The 19,149-nt window shown below is 50.2% G+C and overlaps 8 protein-coding genes across 8 annotated transcripts; 3 read left to right on the top strand and 5 right to left on the bottom strand.

Annotated features, from left to right (window-relative positions):
• Nucleotides 1–646: 646 nt before the first annotated feature.
• On the top strand, nucleotides 647–1,058 carry N7474_007349 (thioredoxin family protein; the record flags this gene model as incomplete). The annotated part of the gene is made up of 2 exons (XM_057198759.1): nucleotides 647–669; nucleotides 734–1,058. 2 exons carry the CDS (start codon nucleotides 647–649, stop codon nucleotides 1,056–1,058), a joined length of 348 nt encoding a protein of 115 aa, XP_057052199.1.
• A 294-nt stretch (nucleotides 1,059–1,352) lies between these two features.
• Nucleotides 1,353–2,033, bottom strand: N7474_007348 (uncharacterized protein; the record flags this gene model as incomplete). The annotated part of the gene is made up of 1 exon (XM_057198758.1): nucleotides 1,353–2,033. The coding sequence occupies one exon, from the start codon at nucleotides 2,031–2,033 to the stop codon at nucleotides 1,353–1,355; it is 681 nt and encodes a 226-aa protein (XP_057052198.1).
• A 609-nt stretch (nucleotides 2,034–2,642) lies between these two features.
• Nucleotides 2,643–3,914, bottom strand: bgt2 (GPI-anchored beta-1,3-endoglucanase EglC; the record flags this gene model as incomplete). Its single annotated transcript, XM_057198757.1, has 1 exon — nucleotides 2,643–3,914. The coding sequence occupies one exon, from the start codon at nucleotides 3,912–3,914 to the stop codon at nucleotides 2,643–2,645; it is 1,272 nt and encodes a 423-aa protein (XP_057052197.1).
• Nucleotides 3,915–4,368: 454 nt separating this feature from the next.
• N7474_007346 (uncharacterized protein) lies at nucleotides 4,369–5,070 on the bottom strand (the record flags this gene model as incomplete). The annotated part of the gene is made up of 1 exon (XM_057198756.1): nucleotides 4,369–5,070. The coding sequence occupies one exon, from the start codon at nucleotides 5,068–5,070 to the stop codon at nucleotides 4,369–4,371; it is 702 nt and encodes a 233-aa protein (XP_057052196.1).
• Nucleotides 5,071–6,277: 1,207 nt separating this feature from the next.
• Nucleotides 6,278–6,874, bottom strand: N7474_007345 (GNAT family N-acetyltransferase; the record flags this gene model as incomplete). The annotated part of the gene is made up of 1 exon (XM_057198755.1): nucleotides 6,278–6,874. One exon carries the CDS (start codon nucleotides 6,872–6,874, stop codon nucleotides 6,278–6,280), a length of 597 nt encoding a protein of 198 aa, XP_057052195.1.
• A 95-nt stretch (nucleotides 6,875–6,969) lies between these two features.
• On the bottom strand, nucleotides 6,970–9,004 carry N7474_007344 (uncharacterized protein; the record flags this gene model as incomplete). The annotated part of the gene is made up of 2 exons (XM_057198754.1): nucleotides 6,970–6,995; nucleotides 8,689–9,004. The coding sequence occupies 2 exons, from the start codon at nucleotides 9,002–9,004 to the stop codon at nucleotides 6,970–6,972; spliced, it is 342 nt and encodes a 113-aa protein (XP_057052194.1).
• A 3,899-nt stretch (nucleotides 9,005–12,903) lies between these two features.
• Nucleotides 12,904–16,711, top strand: N7474_007343 (putative extracelular serine carboxypeptidase; the record flags this gene model as incomplete). The annotated part of the gene is made up of 4 exons (XM_057198753.1): nucleotides 12,904–12,912; nucleotides 13,139–14,416; nucleotides 15,137–15,371; nucleotides 15,423–16,711. 4 exons carry the CDS (start codon nucleotides 12,904–12,906, stop codon nucleotides 16,709–16,711), a joined length of 2,811 nt encoding a protein of 936 aa, XP_057052193.1.
• A 571-nt stretch (nucleotides 16,712–17,282) lies between these two features.
• On the top strand, nucleotides 17,283–18,632 carry N7474_007342 (Gfo/Idh/MocA family protein; the record flags this gene model as incomplete). Its single annotated transcript, XM_057198752.1, has 3 exons — nucleotides 17,283–17,883; nucleotides 18,024–18,182; nucleotides 18,232–18,632. The coding sequence occupies 3 exons, from the start codon at nucleotides 17,283–17,285 to the stop codon at nucleotides 18,630–18,632; spliced, it is 1,161 nt and encodes a 386-aa protein (XP_057052192.1).
• Between the last annotated feature and the right edge of the window lie 517 nt (nucleotides 18,633–19,149).

Here is a 19,149-nt window from a genome sequence, read left to right as displayed (position 1 = left end):
GGAAGAGGACTCGACTACCGAGGTTGCCCGACCGGAGATATCTATTACTTGCGAAGGTCCACTGCTTCTACGATAAACAGAGTGCAGGGGAATTGGGTTTGGACCTGCGTGGACTTTGGCTTGCTCTTTCGAACCACATGGTATCCCATCAACTCAATTGAGTGCACATATATAGTTAAAAGCTTTCAGGCACGGGTATGATTAACGCTGCGGCATTTGGCCTTCGGGAATTGTAGTTTCTTAGAAGGCGGCTAGTTAGTCATTCTCTCTACAATTAAACGACCATCCATGGGTCTCTGCGAACGCTGTCCAATCCATGAGTATTGTCATGTGACCAGACAAGAAATATAAGAAAAGTCAATTCTGATGTCGGAGCAGCAGTCTTATATTCCTTAGATAGACAGGTAGGTAAACATGAATATAGAAATCAAACCTTGACGTTCTAAGGAGGCTACTTTGCGATTGTGCTTGTGTTGCCTCCTCTCTTTCGTCTGATGGCGTCATCGACTCTGTGACACTTTACAAGATTTAGGGTGCCATCTGGCTACAGATAGGGAATATATTACAAAACCCCTCCGTGATTTTCTTTCCCTCACCTCACCGTCGTCAAATCTCCCTCAATTACTGCGTTCCGCGTACATTCACCATGCCTGTCAAAGAAATCACCTCGTACGTCCCTCCCCATCCCGAAGTATATCCTGACCCACTCACTAACTGACAACCCACCGTATAGAATGCAAGACTTCAATGAGGCCCTATTCACCGACGGCAGCGTAGTGGTTCTCGACAGCTGGGCGAAATCGTCCAAACCATGCGAAGCCATCGCCCCGGTGATGGAGGAGCTCAGCGAGAAGTTCGACCACGCTAGATTCTACAAGATGGATGTGGGCGCTGTCGACGATGTTGCGCAGGAGCTTGGTATTAGCGTCACACCGACGGTTCTTCTTTTCAGGGATGGGCTGAAGATCACGGAGGTTGTGGGGGCTCATCCGAAGACCATTGAGAATGCGATCCACGAAGCGCTTCCTTCTGAGATTCATGGGGTTGGGGAGACATAGGCTACGTACCTAATTCTTTTGGGTGAAAGTAGCCTAGGAGATCGGGGAGCAGGGGAGGAAGTGGACAGATAATGATGAATGGAGGGGGTTTGGATTTGGGATAGTACCGTTGATTTTGCATGGCCATCAGACTGGAAGTTGTACCGGAGGATTCGCTGATTAGCTATGATTTTAACCATACCAGGATTATATTATATGACATCTAGTATATGTCCATATAGTATATCTCCGCTCATCTCAACTCGTCACAAAGCTATAACGATGCACAAAACAGCCAAGCCCTAGGTTTAAAAGTTAGGTCTTCCCGGCAGTGACACTCTCCTCATCCTCCGTCCGCACAGGCTTCTCCAATGGCCCCGGATGCGCAAAGAAAGTCGCAATGAAGTTCCCAATATGAGTTGAACGCAGAGCAATGGACCAAAACAAAGTCAACCCCGTAACAACAATCTCATCATGAACAGCCTCATCGCCCGCCTTAGGACCCAGAAACTCAAATTTGCCAATCTTTTTCGTCGCCCAGATATTCATCGACCATCTTGCGACCGGATTCTGGCATTCGTCGACGCAGACAAATTCCCAAGTCTTGAATCCCGTGCTGCTCGTCCAGGTCATCGTCATTGGAACCTTGGGGTTGTCGGAGTAAACATATGAGAGGTGTGCGTATACTCTTTTCCACCGCTTCAAAGTTTTGAGTGTGCGCTTCTGTCCGTGGAGCTCGTATTCGGCGTCGATGTGGAAGGTGTGGAGAGTTCCGGTGCCGATGGTTGTAGTCGTCAGGTCATCGCCGACACGTTTGTGCTCTATTTGAGGCCTTCTCGTGTTATGGAACCCGACCCTGTAGACTGGTTTGCTCTTCGGATCGCTAGCTTTGGAGATGTTGGCTTTCCATTTCCTGTAGTCAAATTCAACGTTTAGGGCGTGGATCTCGGTTTTGGTGGAGATGTTGGAAGAGGTATCATTTGATGCTGAGGGCATGGTGTGTGTTTGAGAGAGATGAATACGCAGTTGAGTTTGATTTGATAAGAAGAAATTGAGCCCTTTTTATACTCCAGGGGTCGTGTGGGCTAAAGAAGCGCAAGGCTGCGTGCGGGTGGGTGGACGCGTCTGCGCCTGTGGGATGATAGGTGCTGCGAGCGAATCGGGAACCTATAACTAGCCGTATGGGATCATCGACAGTAGATGAAGAACGCATCGGATGATTTGGAGATGGTGATATATACGGTTAAACGCCAGGAGGATTGAATTCGGAAGGGGCTAGGTCGAAGTCTGATAGAACGCGATAGCAATTCCTTACCTTCACTAAATCTATCCGAGAAACTTCCGGAAGATGAGATGTGAACAGCTTCAGGAATTAAGCATACTAGTAATGGTGTACGCGCTCTTGGCGCCTGTTCCTGCATTGAATCATGTATTGACAGTCTAAAATTTACGGCAGAAAGTATGCATATCCGCGATCAGAAAACCCCTTGATTCTAATCTAGACAGAGATAAATGAGTGTGAAATTGTACAGAGAAGACAGTCCTAAATTCTAATCTTGATAACAGCTTATCCTCGTCACTCCAGATCCCAAAAAATCAAAACGCTTAAGCCAGCATGGCGAGAGCGATGCCCGCAATGATCATGCCAAAGGCCGAGCCCGAGGCGCGGGTGGCAGCGTTGGGGGTCGAGGTAGGCGAGGGAGAGCCGGAGGCGGAGCCGGAACCAGAGGCCTTGGTAGATGTGGCACCAGCAGAGCTGGAGCCCTTGCCACCGCTGGAGCTCTTGCCACCGCTGGCGCTGGAGGAGGAGCCGGAGCTGCTGCCGGTGGAAGTGGTCGAGCCGGAGGAAGAGCCGTTGCCAGACGACGACGATGCCGAGGTGCTAGATGAGCCCGAGGAAGAGCCGGTGGAAGAGCCGGCGGACGAGGAGGCGGAGTGCTTGGGGCAGGTCAGGTCGAACAGAGGCTTGGTGCTCAGGGTGGTGCCGACGATGCCGAAGCTGGGGTTGGGAGTGGCAGAGGCGTCGGCGTCCTGCAGGGTGTACCAGTAGGTGTTGACCTTGCCGAACAGGGGGCAGCCGACCTGGTCCCAGTACTGCTTGGCGTTGGCAATGGAGGCGACACCCTGGTTCTCGGTCGAGCCGCTGACGGGCCAGCCAGTCTCCGTGATCCAGACATCCTTACCACCAGCAGCGGACTTGGTCTTGGCGACGGCGTCGTTGAACAGGGACAGGCCGTCGTCGATCGAGTTGGCCATGGTGTTCTGGAAGTATGGGTAGCCGTCGAAGCCGAGCCAGTCAACTGCGTCGTTCACGGCCGAGTTGGAGCTGTTGACCCAGGAGGTCCAGGTGTCGACGTGGCCGATGGGGGCGCCGCTGAGGCCGGTACCCTTGATCAGGGAGCGGACCTGGTTGATGTAGTCGACCAGCTCGTCGGGCTGGACACCGGGGCCAGCGTTGGACTTCTCTCCAGTGGGCGAGTTGCGGTAGAGATCCTCACTGCCGACCGAGATACCAACCACCAGCTTGGCGAACTGGTCGCCGTACTGGCTGATGGCAGACTTCAGTGCAGCCAGCTCGTTGTCCGTGTTGCCACCGGAAGTCCAGAGACCCAGGAGCAGGGTGGTGTCAGACGCAATGGCGGCGGGGATGGCCGAGATGGGGTCGTTGGTGGTGCCACCCTGGATCATGGTGTACAGACGGGCGCTGTTGAAACCCTCGGTGCCGACGAGGCCCTTGGCGGTCTTGAATAGCTCCTGGAACTGTGACTGGGTGCGGCTGCTGCCATCGCCGTTGGTGCTACCGTAGTTGAACCCCTGGAGGGCGGCCTGAGACGTGCCCAGCGACAGGGCGAGGGCCAAAAGACTGGTGAAATGCATAATGACTGTGAAAGAAAATACAGAGAAAGAAGGAGATAAAAGAGTGTTGTGAAAGGGGGGTTAAAAAAAAAGCGAGAGTGGTGAGAAATTGGGAGAGTTGAAGGAGAGAAGAAAACAAGCCACAAGGAGAGACATGTTTAAAAGGGGACCGCGGCAAAATCTAGACTTACGCCACTGAGACAGGGGACGGTGGGTCACAGTGGAGCAAGGCCGCGTTGTTCTGTCAGGAGGGAAGGGAGTTGGATTACTTAGCGTGCAGTCACTATACTATTTTTGGAGTGAGGGTCTACCAATAGTTGATTCAGGCTCAATTACTGGTTGGTACCTGTGGCTTGTGTGTTGATTTGCCCCTGGAACGGACGAATCATTCTAGAAGGATCACGTGAAATCCCCGGCCCTCGTCCATGGGTATCGCATCGCTGGTAACGAAAAGAAGAAAGTAAAGGAAAAAATATCACCACACAAAGCCCTGGGGTCCCTGGACGATCGGATTGGTGGAAACATACTTACCAGCTGGCTCGACTCCATTTGGACCATTGTTCGGTATCTGGAACGAGCTGCCTAGAGCGATCGAGTCCGGATCCTCCGCAGCGGCGAGATGGCTAGGCTTCGACACGAAGACCAATGGATCGCGGCAATTCACCTTCCATTGCTGCCCAGACATCGGAACACCGTCTCTGCCGATATCACCCACTTTCCCCGAAGATTTCACGTCTTGAAGGTCGGGGTCCATGAAGCAAGGATAGCGAATCTCACCTGGCATCGGCTGTCCTCGTATGCCTTGCCATCGGCCATTGGCTTGAAGACATGATTGACGGCCTGAGAATGTCCGACCTCCGCGCTGTTGGAGAACTCGTACTCGTTCTCGATAGCCCGGATGACCGGCGCTGTGTTGCGCACATAAATACATTGTGTCGGTCAGGTACCTGTCGACGCGCTCCAAGGCGAGTAGTGGCAGGGAGAGCCTGTATGGTTTCCCGCCGATGAGAGGGATCAGTTGCACGCGGAGCGATAAAGCCATCTCGCCGCTCCCACAAACCACTCTGGGCGCCGTGATCTGGGTGCTCACGACCATAGTAGGGTCAGAATCCATCCGGAGCTTGTCCATCAAGCTCGACTTCCGATGAGAGTTGACCCGCTTGCTGGTGATTTTCATCTGGCCCGAGAGAATGCCCTGGTCTGTATCTGCGCCCACTCGTCTTTGGAAGGGCGACACGTCGTGATGTGCACCCCTTCCTCGACCGAATCGAACTCTTCGATCTTAGAGCCTTAATTCACATAAGATTCTACCACAGCGACGGAGTATGGGATAGCGCCAGACCCTAGTGCTCGGACCCCGGCTGCCAGCGGGTCCTGGGAGCTATGCTCAGAGATGGCGGCAAGGGATGTCCTGTGGCAGACTCGAAGTTCCGGATCCAGACCAGGAGTATGTCGAGTATCCCGGTCTCTTTTTCAATTAATGCACCTGAGAAAAGTTGTCCTGAACGGTATCAGACACTGTCAGGGCGAACCGTGTTGTATTAGACAAACCATAATAGTCCGAAGGGCGAGTGTGTAGACTGGTATACCAATGGCGTTCTGTCTTCAGTGTATGCGGTGAGACGCTGGCGCGGAAAGCCAATTCACAGCTTGCTTCGTCCTTTTGAGGATCACTTGCAACGAGGTCTCGATCCATTCCAACCCTTGACAGTCCCGGTGATTACATCGCAGGGCGCATAGAGTTTGTTAGGGTGATCCAGGGCCAATACAATAGAAGACGACGTCATTTTGTCTCAGGGGTACCTAATAATAGGGTGGGTTTTGAAACACAATAATTGACAATAACATGCGGTCGAGTTGCTGAGGGCGTGTGGCTTTATAGTTTGTCTCCAGGGTTTCCAAGCCTCCAGGGTGCACCAAAGACTCAACCAACATCCCTTTAGTTGCTAGGTGATAATAAAAAGTGGCACAGTAGTTAATTTCAGCCCCAGACGAGGTGACGTGCGGGACCGAAGGAACCTTCGGTCTAAATTGAGAGGGTCTAGAGGCCGATCTAATCCTAACACGGTGCGGCTATGTTGCTTAGCGTGTCGCATTGTCTCACCACAGCCACAAGGATGAGTGTGTTTTAGAGACCAAGCAGTCAGGGGCAATTGTGGCTTGGGCAATAAAGAGGGCGACGAAAAATAATTGGTCGCTCGAAGTATCTTAATTGGCTACAGTAGAGCAATTTGCAAAGAGATAGCTGCAATAGCATGTAGTAATTAATTAATCATAGCTGAGTAGACCATTTTATCATGGCTTTTGGCATGACCATGCTAAGTCTTCTTGATCTCATCGTCGATATACAATAACGTCTCGGTATTCGTCAATCCTCGCGATATCTAAGAGCTGGTGATCTTCTTCTTTGCTTCCCACTCATCCGACAACATCCCCATGTTAATGGCATCCCACCACCTCCCTGCTTTCCACAAACACTGCCTCCGCCGACCCTCATTCACAAAACCAAGATTTTCATACGCCTTCCTTGCCCTTTCATTCCATTCATACACCGTCAGTTCCACACGATGTAAACCCGCAGACAAAAAAGACCAATCAAGCAACCACGAGATAGCCTCCGGCCCGTACCCTTTCCCCTGGTACTGCCGCGCAATACTAATCCCGAGCTCATGTGTTCGATTATGAGCGAGGACGGGCGGTTGCGACTTCAACGAGATCACCCCAATCGTCTCCGGCTCCTTGTCCTTGTCGTCTGGGATGATGCATATCATAACGGACATGAGCATCCTGCTTTCAATCGTTTTTCTCAGATCTTTCAGTTCCTGGATGGCCCTGGGACGTTGGAGAGAGTGCGATGCCATAGATCCGACTACCGGGTCGTTGTAGAGAGCGAGGAAAAATGCATCGTCTTCGGCATTGTCCTCTGGGGCGCGGTAAAGGAGACGTGCGGAGCGATACGGTTCCAATGGGAAAATATCCATTACGCTGGTTGGTAGACTTGAGTCGAGGATGTGGTAGGTCGATAGTTCTGGATGGATTGAAGATTATGGAGAATAATTGGGGCAGGGAAGGGAGTTTATAAGTCGGGGTTGGAGTCGCTTCCTCGGAAGATGGAGTATGTGTGGCGTTCCCAGCTTACCATGTGACTCACCCAATACGAGATGAGACTGGGATTCGAGGCATGGGTCTATAAACAATAGTTCAAATACTCTTAGCCAGGTTGGCTGGTTGACTTGTGGTGATCCTGCACAGTGCGGGGGAGTCATCAAGAGTCAGCAAAGTATATCGGGAGATGCCTAACTAGCCCAGATAAGCCATCTTGCACCGACGCTAACCGTTGCCGGAATTGCAACCCTTTGTAGGTCCTTGACATAACTTGGTCTTTTTGGAGCATGCGCTGTGTATATAGAGTCGGGGTCCCTATTAGAAAAGTGCGGTCCCATTCTGAGTAAGTTCGAGGCTCGTTGATTAAAATTGAGATAGTCGGCTCCGCTCTTCTCATGAATATCCAAATCATTGACCAAACTAACGGTATACTCTTCCATGCTGTGGCGCCTCGACCTCCTCCGCTTGAAAAGCCGCAATGTTCCCTCTCAGACCCCGCGTTCATGACACCCCATTTCAATGGGAGGGTTGCCGTGATAGGATCGATTTCTTTACTTCTCCCAGGAACAGGTTGACAGGCAGCTGATATCGCAAGACTACAGCTGGAAGCAACTGGTATAGCTGATGCAAACTTTCCGAATACTCCCATGCCTATCAAGATGAGGGAGCATAGCCCACCAATGAGGATAACGGTAAGTGTGGCCACTGGTGACCACGCACAAGTCACTACATCCTGGTTTGGAGCCCGATTTCCATCAGTGCTGTAGGCAAACACATTCACAAGAAATAGGCTTTGCGAGATAAGCCAGTGAAGAGCTGCTGCAACTGCCGTCATGGGAACGCTATATCGAAACGGTAAAGAAAAGAAGTAGCTCGTCCGCTGAGAGCCCGTGGGACTGGCTGAAACGCGAAGTCCTTTTCGTTGTACCGCGTATTGACTCCATTCATGAGCCAAGGCCATTGCGCTGAGCAGGCCGTTTATTGCGAAATAGAGCATTGAGAAGATCAGCTGAGGGAAGTTGGCAATCAGCGTATTGGCAATTGTAGAAGTTGGCCAAACGCCGTGTATAAGAGTCTGCGGAGAAGTAGCGCCTAGACCAAGCATCCAAGCCCCTGTATCATCAGTTATAGAACGGAGACCGTAGCACAACAAGAGAATACAAATGGACAAAGCGAGGGTGCAACTGTTCAATTTTGTTAATTAGCTGGCAGAGAGAGAACTCGCAAATAACTTGGAGGCCTTACCACCCCAGAGTGAAACACCAACGGCGATTAGATGCTGCTGAGCCCCATCGCCTCACTTTTGCACTATATATAAAATGTGCAAAACTTTTGACTCCCCTTTGCTCTTTGGCAAGTAGGCATTGATGGCGAGTTGTCGGGTCAGGCTCTTTCAGGTATGAGGCGATCGCATCGCCTATAGTAAGGAGGGGAGCACTATTCATCCGCAAGGCCACAACAAACATGATAGAGACCTTGAGCCAATTGAAAGCGATAACAATTATTGCCAATGGAAGACTGAATTGTAGCAAGCAACGCTCTTGCGTTGTTTCTGCAAGACAATACTGAACCTGATTACCTTGGATCTTCCACTCTGCTGAGTTATCTCTGATGCTCGGTACATAATAATTGCAGTCGTGTTCCCTCGAGCGATCCTGGCAAATCCAGGAGTATGGATCATTTGTATCACCCCCACCGCCGTTGACCACCTTGGTTCCGGCGACGAAGTTAGGCTGGGATTGGCTCATGTTACCAGTGACCAGGAGCAAGCTTCCGTGCGCAGATAGATACGTAACTGCATAGCTGTTTATGCAAGCTTTGTTGTCAAGATGAGCTAGCTCGCCATTGGCTGCCTTTGTTTGGAGACGTGACAGTGTGTCATTGTAAGGAGCATTGGACTTGTAAACAAAGTCTTCACTGCCCACAAGAAAGACATCATAATCATTAGCCGATGTGGTGGAAAATATGGTGGAGTTGTAGCTTTCTAGGTCAGTCTTGCCCGGCATCATTGGTTAAGGCTGTTTTGTATGCTTACAGCAGGTGTAAAGGAAGTGAGGAAAGAACCAAGCCAATCCAAAGAAACAGGTTGATTCGCGACAGAGCACGTAAGTTTTGTACACTCGGAAGCCCAATGTCCAGCCACCGGCGCTTTTGATGAGCCTCATCCAAGTCTTTTCTTGTGGGAGCAGAAAGCCTTTGCTGGAGGTCGGCCGTGTCAGTCCAAGTGCCCTTCGATTAAATGCATAATATGCCACTAACCATGCAGTAGTTGCTTGCTCCTAGAAGAATGGTGCTCAGGATGTTGATGATGAGATGTAATGCAATGCTTTGATTACGGACTTGATCGCATTTCCCGTCACAGAGTGTGCCGACGCCGCCTTCCAAGGAGCGATGTCCAACAGCCCAAAGAGTGAATCCAAGATTGAACGCGAGGACAACGACTCCTAGGGCCACCGCACCGAAGAGAGTCAGTCGCCAACGTGGTATGGAAGGCTTGTATTTCGACAGACTGTTTCCAATCGAGGAGTTCCCTTCTTGAGAGTCAGGTTCATCTTCTCCGATCAAACGTTCTTCAACCTGATAGTTCTTAGATTCAGTATCACTTCTCAACTCCATTTCAGTGAAATTGGGGCTTTTTCCTGGTGGCCGCCTGATAAAGTCCACAGAGAAGTTAGGGGGTTATTAAAATGAAATCATTCTGTGTCTATCGAGGAGGCCGTGACGATCGCGCTAGATGTCACATACGCCGCTGTTACAGTTTGGGGGCAGCCTTGGGGTAACTAACTAGTTAGTCGGGCTGCACTCCGCGGCTAAGGCTAGGCACTTTTTTAACCTTCTGTCTAAAATGCAGCTACTACTGTCATTTGGCGGCTGGTGACAAGCGGCTAACAGTATCTGCGTGTCTTGGTTAGTGCCTAGGTCATGGGTTTTTCCCATCGACACGCTTATCAAGAAACCCACTGTTTCTCTCATTGAGGTTATTTACAAGATATGTCCTGACTTCGTTGCGTCTGGCGTTAGAGAACGGAATTATCCACCAGGACGCTAAGTACTCCTGAGGGTGGGTACACCGATATTTGAAATCACATACTGTGTACGCAGTATCAACATACTCCCACGAAATAATTCTCTGGTTTGAAACACACTAGCCCCAATAGGGTATGATAGTGGATCCTCCGTTTCCCAAAATAGACCTTGTATTCTACTGGAAGACGCGCGGGGCGGGTAGAAAGGTGAAGTGTAAGTAAAGAGTGAAATTGGTGATTTTAACTCAACATGGGTGTTAATGAACAGAGAGCAACGAGGAAAGCTATAAGCATGACCAATGCCCGGAACGTGGAAGAGGTGCAAAGGCGGATGGAATTTGTTCCAGATTTCAAGTGTTGTATTTTGGTGGATCAAATGGCGGGGTTGCAAGTACCCCAAGCGTCCCAAAGCGATGTCTTGAACTAAATTCGACGCTCGAACGCTTCCAATTCGATGAAGTGATAAGTTCCCTTTATCTTGTGTACGAACGCGAGGTATTCCTCTTTCTCTCCTTCTATGGTTGGTTGCTTGGTGGTAAGAGTTTCCCCCTTTTGGCCATAATATTCAAATACAAAATTGGCGAGCGAAACTGTAGTCTCTGTCATGTGAGCTCTACACAATTTGGGAATCGGAATGCATCAGGTGTTCGCCCGGGGCAGATTTATCAGTGCATTACTGCCAGAAGTGACTGACCGGCCTGCATGTAGCGAAAATCGTGATAAGAACCGCAACGAAATAGCCGAGAATGAAGAATAGCATGGGATAAAGAGATAAGTGAAGGTTGAAAAGTCGGCGGTAGAACAAGATGATCGATGTCTTGGTGCAAGTGACGCAGGTGGCATAGATGATGACATGCGAGAAAAGGAGTTTCCAGACTTTCCAGACCATTGTAAAGTCATGGTCGGTGAGGGTTTGGAGGTGGTAGCCGTTCCCATAGTTAAGACCCATTATTAGGCAGAATAGGGTTAAAGGCTAGCATCGAGGATTGAATATGGACTCGAGAGGGCCGGCATACTGATGATAACGCCTATACTAGATCCATAACCGATGATCTAGTATTGGGATCACGTAAGTAAGTCGCAGGGCTGCGTGTAGTCAGCAAAGGCAAAACTCACCAAGGCAGCAACAGTCAGAAAATCATCAATGGCAAAATTAACGTCCTTTGTCCTGGACCGTGTGTATATCCGCAACGCCACAGATAGTGTTCACAGCACCATCAGAGTAACGACTCCGCAAAGCATCTCTCAATCTCTCCATTTCGATTCGCGGAGAGGTCAATGCCCGGAGGGGCAGGACCAAATGCCTCAGACACTGACATTGTGACCTGCGCCAATGCTGTGAATCTCTCTCAGTGTCGCATAGAACGAGGAGTAGAGAACAAACGCTACTATGCATTAATCAGGGCGGTGGGTCGCCTGGCTATTATGTATCCACAGCCACAGCCACATCCACAGCCACAGCCACAGCCACATCAAAAAAGATCTGGGGGGAGGACGTGGGGAGCCCGTATTCCTGCATGTTTGAGTTCAGTAGTAGGTATATCTCGGTCCATGTCCTCCGAATGATCGCAGGACCTAGCGTATCACGGGCGATCGTATCAGTAATTATGGACTCGCTAGGACCCCTTGAAACCAAAACGTTCATCATTGGTTATTTAGCCAGGGGATAGTATTGCCATGCATGAGCAGCACTATATGGTATTGCTGCCTGCATGTGTATATGAAAAGAATTCCGGCCGTAGCCTTCAATGCACGAATAATGGCATGAACACGAAAAGAGATATTATCTATCAGGACGAGTAGCAAAAAGAGATATTCTACAGCACCAAGATCTACTCAGCCAGAGGGTTGGCTTTGCTTTTTTCACCATGAATTTACTTGGGGAGCATTCGCTTAAACTCAATGTCCATAGTGACGGTGACGTTGAACGTTGCTGCCGCTTTTCATGTGTTAAATCCGAAAGCGAGGTGTATAAAGGGCTAGCGAAGTTCGAAAATCGTGGAGTAACCCAACAAAGGGCTAGAAATAGGTTGGGTGAACTTGAAAATGCAGTACGAGGCCACTAGGCAGCATGGAGTACTATCCCTATTCAACGCACACATTTATGCTTGTATAATACTAGGATTAGTTGTTACATGAGTTAATATAAAAGTATTAACTGAGACTGAGAATTAAAATTTAATAAAAAAATGATGCAAGCAGCAAGAATAATAGGAACAGGTATGGCTACAACGGGTTTAATGCTCAACAATAATTTTGGAACCTTAACACATGTTCTGGGCTGTTTCCCTTTAGACTGGAGCACATATTATAACATGTGATTCAGTAGTAATAACAACACTTTTAGCTATAGTAGCTGTTTTTGAAGTAGGTTTTAATAATATACCTAACCGATCTAGCTGAATTAGTTGCCAGTATATAATCTAGGGACATTGACGCTCCTTCATCCCGTTAGTCGTTCATAATCTATCCGTCTCTGTTTTTGGACGCCCCTTAATGTTCAATATTTCCTGCATGTAAAAAGAGACAGGGAGGGACAAATAATATTGGAGATGTGTGCAAAATCTTGATTCCCTGTGAATTTTTTTTTGCTCGAAACCGACTTAAGCTTTTTTGCTTGCAACGAACGGACCTGCTTCATTTCGGTCTATATTTGACCTTCTTGAATGGGAGAGTCCGCCCGGAGCACGTGCTCTCATTTGTGGTCCTGCAGGCAACGCCGTGGCTCGGCCCCTTACATTCCCGAAGCTTAGCGCAGAGCTTGGCCTAACAATTCCACGAAAATAATGGGTCTGAAAAAGCTTCTGTTGATTAGCACTTCCTGCCTCCATCCCCCGTCCAAGGCACGCTGGTCTTCCAGAACAGATCATCAGCCCACAATGAGTATAGTGCAACTGCATCTGCAACCAGGCAGAAGGATACACGATCCGCTTGGACCCTTCAACTTCTTGCTCATTAAACCAATGACTAACCAAGACCACCCACGTGTGTCGAGCGTATTGAACAGTACCCCAGTGCGATGACACCTATTAAAGGTGGACTTTTCGCCAAACACCTCACACGTCCCTCAATTAGAGATCATAACTCAATTTTCGATCTTTCAATATAGTCCAGCAGCTGTCGAAGATGCACACCTCCACGAACGCTTTCATGGTCGTGGCTCTCGCGTCCGCGGCTACTGCCCAGTACGCCCTCCCCGACAAGGATGTGCCGTACATCGGTGGCAACGTGTTCAATCCTAATGATCCGGCTGTGGCCAACTACCCCTTCTCCTACACCCCTCCCTTCTCACCGGAGCAGTATGGCGGCTACTACTTCTGGTCGGTGAACAACAATACCGTTAGCGGTTCCAATTTCACCGGCTACGGTCCGAAGGAGGGCTATCATATTCCGTCCGGTGCAGCCGGCAAGTTCCCCTTCTTCCAGATTAGCGAGGCCAACCCCAAGGCCATCAACAGCTCCAAGCTCTTCGCTACTTGCAACTCGTCTTCGGTTAATTCCTGCGCAACCACGCAGTGCGAGGGCAAGTTCAAGAAGATCTTACACATCGTCTTCGAGAACGAAGTCTACGAGTGGACTATGGGCCAGGCCTACTGGCAGTTGCTGGCTACCCGGGGCAAGCTGCTGACCCGTAGCTACGCTATCACTCACCCGTCCCTGCCTAATTACGCTGCCCTAGTCGCGGGTGACTTCTTCGGTATGGCTGATGAGGACTTTTACAATGTGAACGCCACTAGCATCTACGACCTTCTGGAGGCTAAAGGCATTTCCTATGGCACCTACGCCGAGTGGTACAACCCTATCGCCACGCACCGTGGTGCAAACGACTGCAACAACTATATCTATAATGGCCCTATAGACAATACCAATCCCACCTGGTGGGCTCAGGTGTACCGCCGCCTAGACGTCCCAGCCCTGCTATTCAGCACATATACGGGCAACTACGAGCGCTGCAGCAAGATATACGGCGCTAACAACACCTTCGCCGACGCCGTCAAGTCGCACACTCTGCCGGAGTACTCGTACTACGTGCCGGACATGCTGCACAACGCTCACGACCCTACCTCCGACAGCAACTATTTCGGCCAGCCGAACACCGGTGCCGAGTGGCTCAACGCCTTCCTGGATCTGTACCTGCCTGAACTGGAAGCCCAAGGCACCCTTGTCGTCGCTACCTTCGACGAGGCCACTTGGTGGAATGACAGTGACGACACCCCCAACAACGACAACCATATTGCCACTATCCTGTTCGGCGCCGGTGTCACCCCCAACACTACCGATGACAGCTACATCACCCTGTACGGCATACTGCGCGGCTCAATCCAGAACTTTGGTCTGGGCTCGCTCGGCCGTAATGACACCAACGCCACCAACGGTAACCTGTTCGACCTGGTCGACTACTCTTGCGCAAGCACGAATACAAACCAAACAACACAGTACTCCGTTGGATCATTGGCCATAGACCTCTCACAAACGTTTCCGTATGCCGCGATTGGTACAATTCTCGCATCGTGGCTTTTCTTCTAAACAATAGCAAGACATTATGTCAGCATATCAACATGGAGGACTCATGGATGAAAATTTGTACAAGCACTAAAATGCTTTTGAGTTTTGATATTTTTGGTATCATTTTCCCACTATGGATTTTGCACTGTGAAGAGATAGCTAGATTATCCTTAGAATGTCGGACGTCTTCTATCTTAGGATTTTGACCACTTTCTGAGATAAGCATTTGGATAATGAGTGGCCGATCAATTCTCCAGCTAGATCCCACATATTGACCCACCTGGCACACTTGCAGAGAGGGGTAGGTAGTAGTAGATTTATTTACTAATTGCGTGATAGGCTAAACTCCAAAGTAGGCGATGCGAACCCCGCAATCTCGCAAATAAAAAGGCTGGGCCGTCACTTGCTCCTCCCCAGCAGTCGTGTCCGATTTTTTGCGCTCTGTCTAACTTTTTCATGAAGCTCAAGTGCCTATCTCTCTTGCTCGCCAGCTTCACTGGCTATGTGGCGGCGCGTTCGTTGCCCATTGGTGAACTGGAATCGCGGCTCCTCGTAAGCAATTCATCGTGTCGCAGGTCCGAGCGCAAGCGCTGACCAGAATAATAGCTTAGAAAGGCGCCTGCCGTCGGCGATGTGAACCCCGTCAAATTGTATCCAGCCTACAACTTCTCTGTGCCAATTGACCATTTCCACAACGAGAGCCGCTACGACCCACACTCGGATGGCTTCTTCAACATTCGCTACTGGTTTGACGCCACCTATTACAAGCCCGGTGGCCCCGTCCTAGTGCTTTGCGCCGGTGAAACCTCAGGTGACGACCGATTACCGTACCTGCAGAAAGGTGCGCTCTATCTTGCGATTAATACAATGCCCTTCTAATGCTATTGACCAGGTATAATATACCAACTCGCCAAAGAAACAAACGGACTTGGAGTCGTTCTCGAGCACCGGTACTATGGAGAGTCCTTCCCTGTCCCGGATTTGTCTGTGGAGAACCTGCGGTTCTTGACCACGGATCAGTCTCTGGCAGACACGACGTATTTCGCCAATAATATCGTGTTCCCTGGCCTAGAACATCTCAACTTAACCGCCAGTAACGCACCATACATCGCTTATGGTGGCTCCTATGCGGGTGCCTACGTTGCTTTCCTCCGCAAGCTCTATCCAGACACATGGTTCGGTGCCATCTCTTCCTCAGGCGTTGCTGAGGCTCAGTGGGATTATTGGGAGTACTACAATCCGATTGCGCAATACGGTCCGCAACCGTGCATCAGCCTTACCCAGACACTCACCCACGCAATGGATAATATCATCTTTCGTAATCACGGCTACGTTCCTGAGCTGAAAGCGCTCTTCAACCTTCAGGGGCTCGAGTATGATGATGACTTTATGAGTGCGCTCTCCTACGGCCTTTCCTACTGGCAAGACCGGAACTGGGACCCGGCAGTCAACGATCCGGACTTCGATAACTACTGCACGAATCTCAGTTCGAGTACGATTAAATATCCTCATTATGTCAACCAGAAGGCCACCGCTGAGAAGTTGATTCGTGCTGGCGGATACGGAGAACAGGCTGCCAGCCTGGCGCCTCATCTACTGAACTGGGCAGCTTGGATGAACTACACTCAGATCCAGCCGGTCCTGGAGGCCGGCTACACCGAAAGCGAGTACTTCAGCCTTCGCAACGACACATTTTACAAACTAGATGACATTACCCAGACTTGGCGGTCATGGCCGTATCAGTACTGCACTCAGTGGGGCTACCTCTCGGTCGGCTCGACCGTGCCCAAGAACCAACTGCCCCTGATCTCCCGCACTCAGACCATCGAGTATGCGAGCACCATTTGCCGCGAGGCTTTTGGCATCACGACACGAGCCCATACGGAGCAGATTAACAAATATGGTGGGTTTAAAATATCCTACCCACGTCTGGCGCAGATTGGTGGGCAGACAGACCCGTGGCGGCCGGTGACGCCGCTCGCCGACCCGTATCTGAACACGCCAAGCACGCTGAGCGAGCCGCGCATTCTGATAGAAGGAGCCGTCCATCATTGGGATGAGAACGGCCTCTTCCCAAAAGAAACGACACCTAAACTACCTCCGCTTCCTGTTAGAAAGGCCCAAGAGGAGGAAGCCAAGTTTGTTGTAGCGTGGTTGAAGGAATACAAGTCCCAGTGCTAGTAGATTCCCTGACCATCGTTTGAAAAATGAATATATTATTATTGTTCAGTTTTGGCCGTTCGGAGCAGTCTTGCACCTGCAGAACAGCCCATAGCTACGTGTGACATTTAGCAAGCGATGATGTATATAGATCTTGCACCCTACTGCCGCTGTCCTGGATTTCGTTCATTTTTGATACCCGGCTGGGCCTGAGGCGAAGGATTTTTGGATCACTGGCGTCGGGGGCGTGCGGAAGGTTACGGTGAATTTGCTCGGGCGGATGGTGAATGTGCGGCCGGAAAGTTTGCTCGACAGCATGGAACTGTAGATACGTAGACAATTAACAGAGTCTGTCTCTACCTGTCTGCCTGGGATTGGTAATGGAGTGGAGAAAATAGAGAGTGGCAAAGAACGAGAGAATAGTACTATCGGAGTAAGATGGTCGTCATTATAAATCCTTCGGAGATGAATGGCCATCGAATCCATACGAAAAGCCCTCTATCTTCCGCTCTGAGAAATGGACAAACATAACCCAATTCAAGAATTCAAATCGATTCATACAATCCTTAAAACTCTCCATCTAAATAGCGAAATGTCCCTTCCCCTCCGCACCGCCATAATCGGCCTCTCCTCCTCCGCAACCACCAACTGGGCCTCCGCTGCCCACCTCCCCTGCCTCCTCTCCCCGACCGGTAAGGTACTGTTCACCATCAACGCTCTCTGCAACAGCAGTCTCGCGGCGGCATCCAACGCCATCTCAACTTACCATCTGGATACCTCTACCGTAACACCATACGGCGACCCTGCCTCGCTCGCCGCGGACCCTGCCATTGACCTCGTCCTCTGCAACACCCGGGTCGATAAACACTTAGAAACGGTTCTGCCCAGTCTCTTGTCCGGAAAGGATGTCTATATTGAGTGGCCGATCGCGTCGAACAAGAATCAAATAGATGAGTTGATTGCCGCTAGAGCTCACGGCGGGGGCCGCGTAGCGGTGGGATTACAGGGACGTTTTGCGCCACCGGTGGTACGAGTCAAAGAAGTACTCGCGTCGGGAAGGGTGGGAAAGTTGCTTAGTAGTGAAGTGAGAGTGTTTGGGGGCACGAGAGATCGAGAAATCTTGCCGGTGGGACTAAAGTACTTTGCCGACAGGAATATTGGGGGCAATCCGATTGTGATTGGGTTTGGGCATGGTGAGTTAGGTTCTTTATTTTTTATATTCTTTTCGCTTTTCTGTTCTGTCGGATACTTATCAGCTTATTCGTGTGGATGTTATGGATGGGTTGCATAAGATCCAAATATTGCCCCGTGGTTCTATTCTAACATTATCCAGTCATCGACTATATCCAGTCCGTCGTGGGCGATATCATCCCAGGAACAGACCATGTGCAACTCCAGATCCAGCGTCCAGATATCCGCGTTCGAGATCCCCAGACGGACGCGATTATCGAGTCGATTCGCTCCGACGTACCCGATTTGCTGAGTTTACATGGTAAGCGGACAACAACGGTCACTATCCCAGGCGCTAATGAGGAACGCAGGATCTCTGCCTGAATCCTCCCATGTACGTGCCAACGCCAGTCTGGTGGCGTATTTTCTCCGCGGCCAGCCATTCCCTGGCGATCCATCACTGTCGTGGACCTTAACCGGAGAAACGGGCACGATTCGGTTGACCGCGCCTGCTGGTATCTCACTGCAAGCCGACGCATACGCCGAGCCGGTGACCATCGCGGTGCACCAGTTCGACATGGACAAGGTGGATCAGGTCCTGTGGACTTGGTCGGAAAGGCAGATGGAGGTGCCACCTCGGGCGCGATCAGTGCAGCATTCCTTGATCAGTTTTGCGAATAGGGATGAGTCGGGGTATGTCTCCCTGGAGGACGCAGCGAGGAGGGCCCAGCAAATTGAGGGCTGGTTTGATAGCTGGCGAGAGAATCCATAGATTAATGAAACTATCATAGCTTTGTTGTATAAACTAGATCCACCTAGTAAGAAAATGTTATGGGCCTACTCTAATCAATGTACTTTAAAATAGCGCAGAGGTCGGTGGCAACCATAGAGAAGTCGATTCGAACTAGCCAGGTAGCATGAAAGCCATAATGAATGGCAATGGCCGCCTTTTTTCAGCCACAGGTTTCAGAGCAACCCTCATCGATTGCAAGATTGGCCCCTACCCCGTCCTCATCGACTAGCTAGTCTACATCCCCAATCCTATGAAGAAAGAGATAGAATGGCGAGTGGAATGAAACCAGGTTTATCTACATGGGATGGATATAGTCTATGGAGCTCTCTACATCCACCCTCCTTGACAAAGTGCATTTAACGATAGATACAATAATTATTTGATTCAATGACATGGTCTAGATCCGCCAAATCCAATGCAGTGGTCATTGTCATAACACGCTAGGCCACTTATGGTGGCCGACTGCTTCGATGCGGCTTGGGTGCGATCCAAGTTG

The sequence above is a fragment of the Penicillium riverlandense genome (assembly GCF_028828495.1).
Source record: "Penicillium riverlandense strain IBT 135883 chromosome Unknown utg000006l_segment0_segment0, whole genome shotgun sequence".
NCBI classification, from domain to species: domain Eukaryota; kingdom Fungi; phylum Ascomycota; class Eurotiomycetes; order Eurotiales; family Aspergillaceae; genus Penicillium; species Penicillium riverlandense.
Note: the sequence above shows the minus strand (reverse complement) of the source record. Positions and strands in the feature narration are given on the sequence as shown.